The sequence below is a fragment of the Glycine soja genome, chromosome 4 (genome assembly GCF_004193775.1).
Source record: "Glycine soja cultivar W05 chromosome 4, ASM419377v2, whole genome shotgun sequence".
NCBI classification, from domain to species: domain Eukaryota; kingdom Viridiplantae; phylum Streptophyta; class Magnoliopsida; order Fabales; family Fabaceae; genus Glycine; species Glycine soja.
The window spans coordinates 25,197,084-25,210,946 of NC_041005.1; the positions used below are offsets into that span (position 1 = coordinate 25,197,084).

The 13,863-nt window shown below is 30.4% G+C and overlaps 1 protein-coding gene across 1 annotated transcript; it reads left to right on the forward strand.

Annotated features, from left to right (window-relative positions):
- Positions 1-10,363: 10,363 nt before the first annotated feature.
- Positions 10,364-12,250, forward strand: LOC114410688 (the record flags this gene model as incomplete). Its single annotated transcript, XM_028374634.1, has 4 exons — positions 10,364-10,455; positions 10,632-10,747; positions 11,009-11,119; positions 12,178-12,250. Coding segments are annotated over 4 exons (378 nt in total), but the record flags the coding sequence as incomplete, so codon positions are not given.
- Between the last annotated feature and the right edge of the window lie 1,613 nt (positions 12,251-13,863).

The window sequence follows — 13,863 nt, forward strand, 5'->3', positions numbered from 1 at the left end:
AGTATCGGACAAAGACATAAATCCAATAAATTCCAAACACTGGAAAACGCCCTCCATATTGTATTATCAAAGACCAACTGCCCCCGACCTTCTACTAGAAGAAAGTGGTGAAAGTAATTTCAAAAGTTTTAGTGCAAATAATATCTATGAGTAGAATATAGATGCCCAAACAGAGTATGGTATCATGAATACACTCCAGCATATGACCATGGTAGCCACAGCCTGCCAAACATCCCATGAGTGCTCGGAAGAAACAATTATTGATATCCTAGTTGCAAGATTTTCCGGACAATTAAAAGGTTGGTGGGATAATTATCTCACTAATGACGAAAAATAAAAAATTTACAGCACAATCAAAACGGATTTGAATGGGAAAGTTATTACTAATGAGGATAATAGGGAGATCATTGACGCTATTAATACACCTATTTTTACAATAGCCCAACATTTTATTGGAAACCTGTCTCATTGGAAAGATAGGTCTGCAATGTTATTGTCAAACTTTAAGTGTAGAACTTTAGCATATTTTAGGTGGTATAAAGATACCTTCCTAACTAGAGTCTACACCAGAGAAGATAGTCAACAACCTTTCTGGAAGGAAAAATTTCTAGCCAGTCTTCCAAGATCATTAAGAGATAAGGTTAGAGACAAAATCTATAGCCAGTCTGCTAATGGAGACATTCCTTATGAGAGTTTAAGTTACGGTCAATTAATTTCTTATGTCCAGAAAGTAGCCTTAAAAATCTGTCAAGATGACAAATTCAGAGGCAATTAGCCAAAGAGAAAGCCCAAAAAAAGAGAGACTTAGGATCTTTCTTTGAACAATTTGGACTACCATCTTGTCCAAAATAGAAGAAAAAACAAGGTTTTAAGAAACAAGAGCTTACAAAGATTTCCTAAGGAGAGCACCTCTCATATATATATATATATATATATATATATATATATATATATATATATATATCATACAATAGCTATATTCCAACATTTAAGACATAATCATTCATTTATTCATTCAGTTAATAGCAACCACACATACATGTATGGTAAACAAGTATATCCTTACATTTTCTCCTTAATTACTATGACCTTTGTAGAGTAAAATTACAAGTACAAGGGATGTACTAATCCTGTTAAGTTCATACTTATATTGTTTTAAAGATAATACAATTATCTGCAACTCTTATGTTGATCACAAAAATGTTTTTGACCATTAACTATATCTAAACCTAAGGTAAACATTGTATCATTGCTTAATCCTAGCAGCTCAACCTTAGCTCAGTAATTTGAATTTGTAGGGGTCTATACAACTCCGAATTGGGTGAAACCAACGGAATTTGTTAGCTAATATCTAGGGCTACAACTTTCATGAAGTCCACAAAACCTAATTCAATTATTTTCTTAGTAATATTTAGGATGCAAGTTAACTTATGTTGTCAATAAAATAGTAGGGGCTTAAAACAACTGATTTTCACTAAGCACGGGTGTGCTCTCACCAATCATGGTCATGCTTCCCAAAAAACCTCTGTTTCATGAAGCAAAAAGAGACATAATTCAAACCTCAAAACACACCCAAATTCAAAATGAATAGCACAGAACATGTGATCACATCATGGGGAACAAAACCCCTCAATCAATTTCAAGAAAACATGCATGCAAGAATCAAGAATTTCCAAATTTCTAGGTTTCTAACATTCAAAGCCAAACACTTAATTAAACCATCCAATTCACATTAGAGCATCAATTGACCCATCAAACATGGGCAATTCATAGTTATCATTGTACAAGCAAAATTAAAACGCATAAAATACCCCAAAATTAGACCTAATTTGATCCTCTAAAGAGCCCTACATACGTTCACTCTAACCCCAATTGCGATAAACTTATCTTGTACCTCTAAACTGGCTCACTGTGTTGTCTGGAAAAGATAGCAACATCTCTAGCTTTTCCCTAAGATTTCTCATGATTTTCATTTGGTTGCTCTGCTAGAGTCTCCAAGCGTTAGAGAGAAGGAGAAGAGATTGGAGCCTCAATTTTACTGTCTTTGTGCGAGGGATATTTCTCTCTCTACATGCATTATTTTGCATATCCCAATGGTGAGAATGTGCAAAAGTGAGTTCCAAAGGTGTTGTCCAAATTTTAGGATGAACCAATGCTTAACAAGTGCGAGATCGTAGTTTTACTGGGACTGATTTGGATGTATACGAGAAAAAAAGAGAATTTTGGGAGAGGAAGAAGGGAGAATGAAGTTGGGAGGAAGAGAGAGCATACAAACATATCGTAAATGTAAAAATTGACCTAATATGTCTATATTTATAGCTAGGATACTATGAGCCTATTATTTACTTTATTTTTCTTTATTTTATTATTTTATAAAAAATAACTCTATTTTACTATTTCACTAAATAAATAACCAATTAAAACACCCCTTTATTTTCTAAAATATCATTTTACTCTATTTATTTTCCAATGCTATGAAACCCTTATTTTAATTAACAAAATTTTTTTTCTCTCATTTATTTAATTTTTAAAAACTCTATTAGTCTTTAAATAAAACTCTTATTTATTTTACGAAAAATGGGATGTTACAACAATCTTTCCAAGGATACCAAGATAGCTATGACACTCATTCCGATGGTGTTCTCTCAATTCGATCAACTTATGAATCTTTGCAAAGAATTGACTCTCATTTTGATTGCACTTTTGTAGTTTTGTTTTTAGATTGTGCGAGCCTAAATTGATAAGGGTCTACTTACAAATGTTAGAAGGTACAAACTGGGATTATCTGATTCTGATAGATATTTTGGATGTGGAGAGGGATAAAAAAAACTATCACATTTATTTCCTGATTGCTGCCATGTAACCCTTTATGTGATTTTTTTTCTTCCGGATAAATTGAAAGGTACATTTGTCTTAATATTGGATTGGCGATAATGGCTAACAATTATTAACTTAACTAACAACCAATCATTTCAGGGTGTAGAGTGAAGCTTAGTCTTTTCTATCCTACTATATGTGCTTTGGTGGCATAGGAATCAAGTTATTGTCAAGATTGCTACATGGACAAATGAAAATGTTATAAATGTTTCAGGGTGCTTCAATCTATTCTTGCAACTCATGAAAGCTTCTCAATTTGTCATTGAGCCTGGTCAATGCATGCTGAGGAGCAATTTAGTCATTGGGAACCAGTTGACCAAGGGGAGGTCGTGGTTAATTAGTGGCCGATCAGTTTACAATTTGGGCAAATTTGTTGTGTGTGGAATAGTTCGAGCTGAAGTTTTTATTCATGGTTGTTATGTTAAGCTCGATCAATGCTCGGTTTTAATTGCACGCGGAGTTGGAGCATCCTATTTAGTCTCTAAGTTACCTTGGGAGAGAGGGTACCACAAAATTAAAATGTATTCAGATCCTCAAATAGCAATTAATCCTTCAAATAAAAGTTGTTGTCTATCTCACCTTTGTTATAATTTGGTGAACCATATTGATAAAGTTCATTATTACCAAAGAAGTGTCAATTGAGTTCATGTGTTACGAGAAACCAACCAGGTTGTTAATATCTTGGCCAATCATGGCATGGGGCATACAATAGCGAGTCATACTTTTTCCCAAAAAAACAATCATAGAAAGATCAACATCAATGACTATTTTTCACAAAACCATGGTAGAAGATGGAACCATCAAAATTTTAAATTTTTTAATATTTATTTTGTTTTACAACCAACATAACCTAAATATATGATTTTTTGATATTGTATCATTGAAATTCCAAAAAATTTCGTCAATAGACTAAGGAAAAGAAAACTAGAACTTTTACCTTCTGTAGAGGCAAAGAGAGCAAAGAACTGCACATTATTCTTCATGGGAAACTTCTAACCTTTATTTGAAAATAACTCAAATTTTGAAAAGCCTAGTAGATTTGCTACCCATTGAAGTCATGGTTTAAAACTATATAAAAAAAGGAAAACATGACATAGAGTAATTAATTAATACTGAAATATAGCAATGAAATTGTTGCATTAGCATCACTGTTAGTGGCTTAGGGATACTATGGTCACTTTTCCCATTACTTCTAACAACATTAGCCTGTCTATATATTGGGAGCCCATAAAGGACATAAAAACAAAGAGCATTTAATATTAAACTAACATATATTTGACAAGGTGGAAAGAAATAAAATCACCAACCATTTTAACGCATTCATGATCGTAGTTTGTATCATATTCGATTAGTCTACTTTTGTTCTGCTTTTTGGCACACATACAAATAACATCTAAACAATTGCCTGTGCAAAACATCTTAATGATTTCTGCCTATATTCTTATAAGCATGAAACAAATTGATGAACAATGTTTACGCTAGGAAAAGTTACATAAAACTATTGACAATATATAATCTTATGGTATTCATTCCAAATCTACTATCCCAAAATTTAATAGAAGGATCTTTACTTTATCAACAAAGTCTGATCCTGTTGAATACTTTATTGGCAATCCAACAACTAAACCAAACATTGGCCATCTATTGAAACAAAACTGAAGATTAAAAAGTCAAATAAATACTCAGATCAGAACTAGCATGAGTATGCACATATTCAATGAAACAACTAAGGTATCACATACAAATGAATACATATTCTTAAAGACAATCAGTCAAGTTACTGAAAAGATGCTTCTGTGAGACGAGCTTAATAAGCTTAGAGTATCAAGTAATTAAGAACTGGATAAGCACTAAAGGAGAAAATAGTACTGCAAAATCTATATCTCCTTTCATATTTAATATAGAATAAATAATACTCTATTTTGACTAGTTGACAGAGTAAAAAGTCCATATTCAAGATTTAGTTATTTTAGCAACCCCTTAATGCAACTTTGTCTGTTTGGTGCATAAGGACACAAGAGCAAGCAAAAAAGTTAGATGATTCTCCTGAGAATCATTTTGAAATTTGAAGTGGGATTCAAAGGGAATTGAACATGCATAATAGACTTTAGCATATGTCACTACTACAAAAATGTTCTTCTAGGACACGAGATCTAAGACGATGCTATAAAATTGAGGTCTTAAAATATACAGTGACATTTTTGCAAATAATCAATTTTTGAAAGACGATTTTGTGAAAACCATCTTTGAAGCGTTTGTTCAAAGATAATTTTTTTAAAATCGTCGTTGAAATAAGCCTTCATATTTTATTTTTTCACTGTCCTTCCTTATAGGTTTCCAATCATTCCTTATCCTCAATCTTATGCCCTATAGACCTCACCTCTCTTCTTCTCAATCGCGTTCTCAATTCCTTTTAGTCGTCTTCAAAGCTTTTTCTTCCTCTCACATTCTCACTAAAATTCAATTTCTCTAACCTTTTTTTTTTAATTTCTGATCTAATTTTGATTTCCCCTAATTTCATTTGGCAAAGAGATCATAGATTTGTGCTTGGATCGCATTCGAAAACTCGCACACAACTGCACTAGTCTCCAGACTCACTTCCTTAAGGTTTGATGGCACTATCTATGTAGATATTACTGAGTTCCACACCAACCTTGTGCCATACCCCAGGGTCCACTTCATCATTTCTTTGTATACTTCAGTTATCTCTACCACCAAGGCCTACCATGAGCAGTTGTCGATTTTAGAGATCACGAATGCCATGTTCAAGCCCCCGAGCATGATGGCCAAGTGTGACCCCAGACACGGCAAGTACATGGGTTGCTACTTGATGTACCGTAGTGATGATGTTCCTAAGGATGTCAATGCCATTGTTGCCACCATCAAGATTGAGAGGATTGTTTAGTTTGTTGATTGGTACAAAAAATCATCTTTTTAGGTATTTTTTTTGGTTTCTTGAACCAGAATGCTAACTTAGGTCATGCCTTGTTTTGAGTGATCATTGATTTCACTTTCATTTTTACAACCCTCACAAACCAGGTTTTTGGGGTTTCTTTTTATTAATCATAGAAGATGGTTCACAAAATAGGACTCATTTCAACATGACTTCAAGAAAAGCTGAAGAAGCGGGTTAGTTTGTGTTTTTTTCCCTTGGTCATTCATTCTTGTCAAAGTTCACTTTTATGTGCTTGTTATGCTTGATGATGATTATCTATATGAAGTTGTTTTTTTTTTTCTTTTCTTAAAAAAGAATCTTCATTTCCATGTTCTTGTGTCATTGATTTGTCTGATAGAATGTTACAATAACTTATGCAACTTAGAGACGCTATGAGGCCACTTAATGGCTAGAAATTAAGTGGGTCCTCTTGGTATATCAAACTAGCCTATGTAAAAATCTACCTTGTCGTTACGATATCACCACTCTAAACCGCAAAAAGTTCACCAAACAATGCACAATTACTTAAATGAATACATATATAGATATATTAAATTAGTACACATGATCCACATAATGGAAAGTAAATTAGCTTATACATATAATTAAATTTGTGATTTACATCCTCAATTCAAAAATAGAATTATAGAACCGGCTACGAAGGAGTTGATTAATAAAACACAACTATCTCCCAAAATAATCTCAACGTCATCATGTAGACTTGACGGCTTCACAAAAGAATCTCACTTCAGTACTCCAATGCTGCTCTTCTGCTCCCACGAATAAAGGTTCGCGATCACCACAGGTACCAACCACATGGTACAAAAATTGCAAGGGTGAGTTTATTATAAAAGAAATTAACAAAAAAAATCAAATAACCATAATTAGTAAGAAAACATTAAAAAATACCATAAACATACATAAACATCCTTAATTCTAATCAATCATGCTCAATATGATGCATGCACCTGACCTCAACTCTCAAATGCAATGTGGTACCATGATCAGTGTCAAGGTCACTCTGTCAAGCACAGGAAACTCCCCCCCCCCCCCATGGTGATTAGCCTAAGTTTCAAGGGAGTTCCAAACTGAGTGACATGCCCCCAAGTACAAGTATTCCCCCTCACACTACTACAAAAAACAGTTTTAACATCGGTTTTGGACAAAACTAATGTTAAGTTAAACGCGATGCCATATTTGTAAACAAAGTATCCTTCTTAACATCGGTTTTCCAAAAAACCGATGTTAACATATCATACGTTAACATTGGTTTTTCAAAAAACCGATGTTAATGCATACAGATTAACATCGGTTTTAAAAAACCGATGTTAACGTATGATATGTTAACATCGATTTTTTGGAAAACCGATGTTAATGCATACACGTTAACATCGGTTTTTCAAAAACCGATGTTAACTAATGATGTTAACATCGGTTTTTGAAAAACCGATGTTAACGTATGATATGTTAACATCGATTTTCCAAAAAACTGATGTTGATATAAACTTTTTTTTAATTATTTATATATTTTTAAAAAAATCATATATTGCGTTATTAATTTTATTTTAATTAAAAAATATAATAATTAATAAACAATTATAAATTCAAAAGATAAGCATTTAAAAATTAAACTAAATTTTTAAAATGAATTTCGTAATTTTAATTTTATTATTTCATGATTATCATTTAAATATAACACACATTTATATAAATTATTTGATATTAGTTAATTTGAAAAAAAACTATTTTTAATAATAGACTTTAACTTTTATAGAATTTTTTATAGAATGTTGGTAAAAATAATTATATCGTAAAAAAATTAAAATTTATTATTAATATATTTTTATTTAATTATTATAAAAATAAAAAATTATATTTCTTCTGATTGTTTTACATATATTATATTTCTTGTGATTGTTTTAATCAAAGATGATAATTAAGCATTTGCTTTCAAAATACTACTACATTAATTAACTGTTCTCACCAAACTTGTTCTCAAACGATAATAATAACTAGCGTTAAATTATATATTGTGGTTGGAAGGGAGATCAAATTCAATTAGGGATTACGATATTAGCGGAAGTGAAGTCATGAACAAGGTGTTCAATGCTTTTGGTGCAATTTCCGTCATCATTGTTTGCAACACCAGTGGCTTGCTCCCCGAGATACATGTCATATTTCTATTCTTCTTTTTCTTACACAAATTAATTGCGTTGACACTTACATAAATAGGGGAGAAAAATTATTGTTTTTTTTCTCTCAATAAAACATAATAAATTAACTAGCCAAGTTTGTCGCAAGTGGATAATTAATGCCACTTAACCCGTGGAACGTTACATAGATAGAAAATTGCTTTTAATTTTATTCATTCAAATATTTTATTAACATCGGTTTTCAAATAATCGATGTTAATATAAACTTTTTTTTAATTATTTATATATTTTAAAAAAATCATATATTGCTTTATTAATTATATTTTAATTAAAAAATAAAATAATTAATAAACAATAATAAATTCAAAAGGTAAGCATTTAAAAATTAAACTAAGTTTTTAAAATGAATTTTTTAATTTTAATTTTATTATTTCATGATTATGAATTAAATATAACACATATTTATATAAATTATTTGATATTAGTTAATTTGAAAATATAAAAAAAACTGTTTTTAATAATAGTGTTTAACTTTTATAGAATTTTTATAGAATGTAGGTACAAACAATTATATCATAAAAAAATTAAAATCTTTTATTAATATATTTTTATTTAATTATTATAAAAATAAAAAAAAAATTTCTTCTTAAAAAGGTAAATGGAGAATATTGTTTAAAAATTCTATGAAATCCTACTATATTTATATTATCGTATTATCTTTAAATTTAAAGTAAATTAAAATATTTGTATATATTAATTTGATTTATTGAAAATATATGTTACAGTGGTTTAATTTAAATAATTATAGTTATGTCATATATTTGTAGGATTTTAAAAAAAATGATATTTTCATTATTTTTAAACAAATTTTTCAGAACAAAAATAAAAATATTTTCATGAGACACGAAAATTATGTTTTAAGTCTTTAAATTTAGAGTTAATTATAATCCACATGTAATTTATTTTTATTACATTTGTCATTTTTTTATTATTTTTAACCTCATTTGTTAATTATGTGAATTTTTTGTTAATAAATTTAATAAAAAATTATTTAGGAAAGAAGAAACAAAGAAAAAGAATTATATTTAAATAGTGATGAATTTTTTTTGTCAAAAGTTATTTTAATACTCAATTAAATATATTTTTTTAGATTTACTTAATAAAACTTTAAATTTTAATTCACGAACTAAGTTTGAGAAGAGGAAGAGCATATTAGGTCTGGTAACCACGACACACTCAAGAGGAACAAAACACGCCAACAAAATAAAACATAATGAAATATCAATTAATTTATTAACAAATTATTAAATTATTTTCATGAAATATCAATTTTCTTTCATGTAGGAAAATTTAATGGGTTATGCCAAAAGTGGAAAACATAATGAACTTGTTAATTGATAATGGTATGGTGACATCCCTAAATGTGTTTTTCATGAACAATTATATGTTATCGTATTAAAAGTAAAAAATATACCTGGATATTAACATGTGGCGATGAAGATAATCAAAGATTATTTAATACTAAAAATATTATATATAAAAAAGTATTTGACAAAATATAATATATTTAATTTAATATATGTAATCATGTAGCTTGGATAAAAAGTTGTCATTAAAAAACAATATGTGTGTGTATATATATATATATATATATATATATATATATATATTGATTTATTTATGTTTTAATTTATAAAATGAAAAAAGTATCCGAGCAACACGGGGTATGGGCACTAGTTTTATACATCCAAAAACCTTGAATTCTATTTCTATCTACTGTTTCATAAAAAAATAAATCATGAAAAACATGAATTTTAAGATAATTATAGTTATACTATAAGTCATTTGAAAAAATAAAACAAAAAGCTAATCTTTAATTCAAGAAAAAAAACAACAAAAAAATATTGAAAGTTGAAACAAATTCAATTATCGAAATAGAAAATTAACTCACATTATTAATTATCGGAATAGAAAATTCAACACTATACTCATAAACATACAAAAATAATGAAGTTTAAAATGATTAGGCTAAATTTTTATTTTATTTTTTCTTTAATAATTGATTCATAATTTTGTTTTTTTTTGTGACTTTAGTATTTTTTTCTTAAAAAATTTACAATTTTAATCTAATAGACTAATACTCAATTTGCATATGTTTATTTCTTTTATTTTTATATTTAATTAATTAAATTATTTTTAATGTACTTTTAGTTAATATGTTAGGTAAAAATACTTGTCAAACATATATTAAATGTATATTCCATTTTCGAGTGAATGACAACATAAAGGAAAAGGGTATTAAAAAAACAAAACAGCAGCAGCAATTAACTAAATGTCAAAGAGGGAAAATAAAGTTTTATATTCGTTTTTCTGCAGCAGCAGCAATTACGTTCTCTAAAATTCACTCCCAAACCCTAAACCTCACAGCACACAGAGGTTCGCTTTTGGTCAGTTTCTCCGCCATTGCAGTAGCACTCATAGCTTCGCTAGGTCTGTTTTTTTTTTCTCCGTTACCGATTTCGCTACACACACACCTTATTCTTTCTTTCCATGTTCTGTGTTCGATTGGATGTGCCCTTTGCAAAAAGGTTTCGATTTTCCTTTGACTGTATAAATATTCTTTTAACTATATTAATGGTGGTATTGTCCATTTGATTACTGTGAAGGGGGGCAAAACCAATCGTAGTCTCTGAAGTCCAAGGGGAGGTATCATATTTTATAGAAGGGGGGCAAAACCAAGGAAATTTTAGATTGGTGACTGTGACAGCACTTGGCTTAATTGGTAATTTCCTCAGTCAGCCTCATTTTTCATAGTTTAAAATCTTGGGCTTTATTCAATTAATTGCAAAGTAGAAAGAGCATATATATGGATTAAAATTGTGCCTACTTTGGAAATGCCTGGACCATACCTTTGGTACACCGACTTATGAATGTCTAGCTAAATATGTTAGATTGGGTGTGAAGAACAAAACTTTTGATCAATACACTAAGGCTTGCCTAAAAGATTGCTTCGATCTTTACTCGGATTCGCTTTCGGCTTTAGATGATGCTGTGGTTGCTTTCAAGTCCAAGGATTTGGACACGGCTAGTATAAACTTGAGTGCTACCTTGGATAATTCTGTTACATGTGAAGATCAATTCAAGGATAAGAAAGGTGAAACTTCTTCTCCTTTAACAAAGGAGAACAACGTGTACTTCCAACTCAATGTAATATCTCTGGCCTTCATCCAAATGTTTCGTCAACATTATTGAGGAAATTTAGAGCATATCATTACAATTATAAACCTTGTATGGTGTGAGTCATGAAATTAATTTTATGATTTTTATATAAGCTTTATACGTGTATAATTGAAGTGTGTGTAAAATCCTTTATTTGTTATGATGATGTATTGAGATTGAAATTATGAGGTGCATGTAATTAAAGCCCTTCATATGTTAGATTTTTTTTTATTCCCACTGGTAATAAAGGAGAATTGATAATTTTAGTAGTATTTTTATTACTACCACATGAGATTAATTAATACGTGTGATTTAGAATATTACGTGTGTATTTTTATTACGTGTGATGAGTAGTATTTTTATTACGTGTGTATGATTTAGAATATTTTGGAATACTTGCTTTGGAATTTGTATAGTACTACTACCACATGAGATTAATTAATAGCCATGATTTTTATATGTCTGCCCTTTGTAATTAATAATCGTTCTGCTAATAATGTATGTTGGGTTTTCCAACGAATCAACAATTGTGCACTTGTCCATATTAGGAATTTAAAATATGACTAGGAAATCACTACATTATTAAATTAAAAAGGTCATAGACATAGTGATAAGTGTCAATTTGATAGACCAAAAAATGTTAACTTCAATGAACAGAGTGATTATGTGCATATTAGGAATCTATAGGACCAATAAGTGTCAGTTTGACAGAGTGCACTTGTCCATATTAGGAATCTATAGGGAATGCTGTCTTTTTCAGTGTATACGAATATGTGCATTATTACATGCATTCAAATATCAAAGCTGCTTCATCCAATTACACCAACCTAGTTGATATTGGAATTGGGATCGTTAGTGGTGGCCTTGGTGGTGTGGTTGTAAGCATGTTGATAACTACCGGTTTTTTTCTGCTGTGGTTGACAACTAAACATGTTATTGAATATTAACCTATTGAACCTTTTTTTTGGTGATTTTTCTTGATTGTTCTACCAGTTTTGGTTGACAGTTTTGCCTCTTGGTGTGGCAAAGACTTTAATTCAGACAAACCCTGATAAAAATTGTTCAAGAAATCCTTTTCGGATCTTGAGTTCAGTAAGCTCTGTAAATCTTTCTAAATTATTTCTTTAACTGCCAATCATTTATAAGAAAAATATGTACCAAAAGTTGTTTTATTTGTAGATCTATCAAAAGGCTGGATTCAAGGGATGCTATACAGGTTTGGGTCCTACTGTAAGTCGAGCATTTCCTGCTAATGCTGCAACAATTGTCGCATGGGAGCTAGCATTGAAAATGCTAGGCATTAAGCATGACTGAGGTTGGTTCCTTTCATTTGCAATATGATGACTTTTTATTATCTGGCTCGCATCAAGTGGTGATTGCTATTGTGTTATTTTTGTAGAGTCTACCTAATTGCGGATAATACTACAAAGTTCAGGTAAGCTTTCATAAAGCCACTGTTCACCCAAGTTAAGATTTGGAGAAGATAATAATTCTTTTAATAGAATGTGTTTTGCCTTGGAATTCTAATTTTCAATTTTTGGTCTTTTACTAGGATAGCATTCAGCATTGCATTTGAAGCTGGTTAATTAATTCTTTTTTATTAGAGAGCTTGGTTAAAGAACTTGGAATCAAGGGCCTTTATTTTAGCTGCCCTCTAGGCCTCTACATGCTTTTTTTTCTCCTATTTTTTGGAAAGAAGTATAGAACATTTCTATCACTGGCATGGAAGTATATTGTTAATGACCATTGAAGTTAACATTTTTGGAAGTGTATGATATGGCCAAGACAGACAAGCCCACTTTTTTTTGCCGATTGCCGATTCAATCTTGAATTGAATCACCTCTCCTTGAAAATTTTGGTAACTATTAATTTTTTTATTTGTCAAAATCAAACTCGGATATCAAAAAATTTCATATAATTTAATGAACAGAGTTAGATTTTAACTACATGCCCACAGCTCTTGTATATTTTAACTTAAATAAAAAATAGGAATTCTTCTTCATTTCTCGTGTCACCATCTACATTCTGAGTGTAGCATTCATATTGATATCTGTTTTTCGGAATGATGATTGATGTAGGTGTTCATTCAGTTATTTCTTTCATTCTTGCTTTCATTTTGGATCGTGCTGCTCATCATCACAGGTACAAATGTTTGTTACTAATGAATATTTTTATTACGTGTTCACTGCCATTAATGACAATTGATATATGCTATACAAATTGTGTTCATGATGAGTGAACCTTAGATTCCCGTTTGAGACTGGATGCAATGATTCTTGCAGACAGTTTGCATTAATCCTCGAGCCACAATCCATTCAGAGATCTGGGCAATCGCAATTTGAATCCAAAAGTTACATCAAGAGTTGGATACAGAGTTCAAAACGAGATGTTTACCTTGGAGCCAACCTGAATGGGTAAGTCAAACACAACAACTGAATTTAAATAATCTATACTACTACAATAACCCATATTCGTCTCTACTGTAGCGGACACTGGCAAATGGTCGTTATTCTGCCTAAGGAAAACCTAGTTGTCTGGTTTTGTTCTTTACATAACAGGCTGGACAACTACCTTAAGGGAATAATTAACAGGTCAGTATTGTTTTCAATACATTTTCATTAGCATAACTCAACAACATCAATATTTTAATGTTCCTCATATTCAACACTAGTGCTTTGA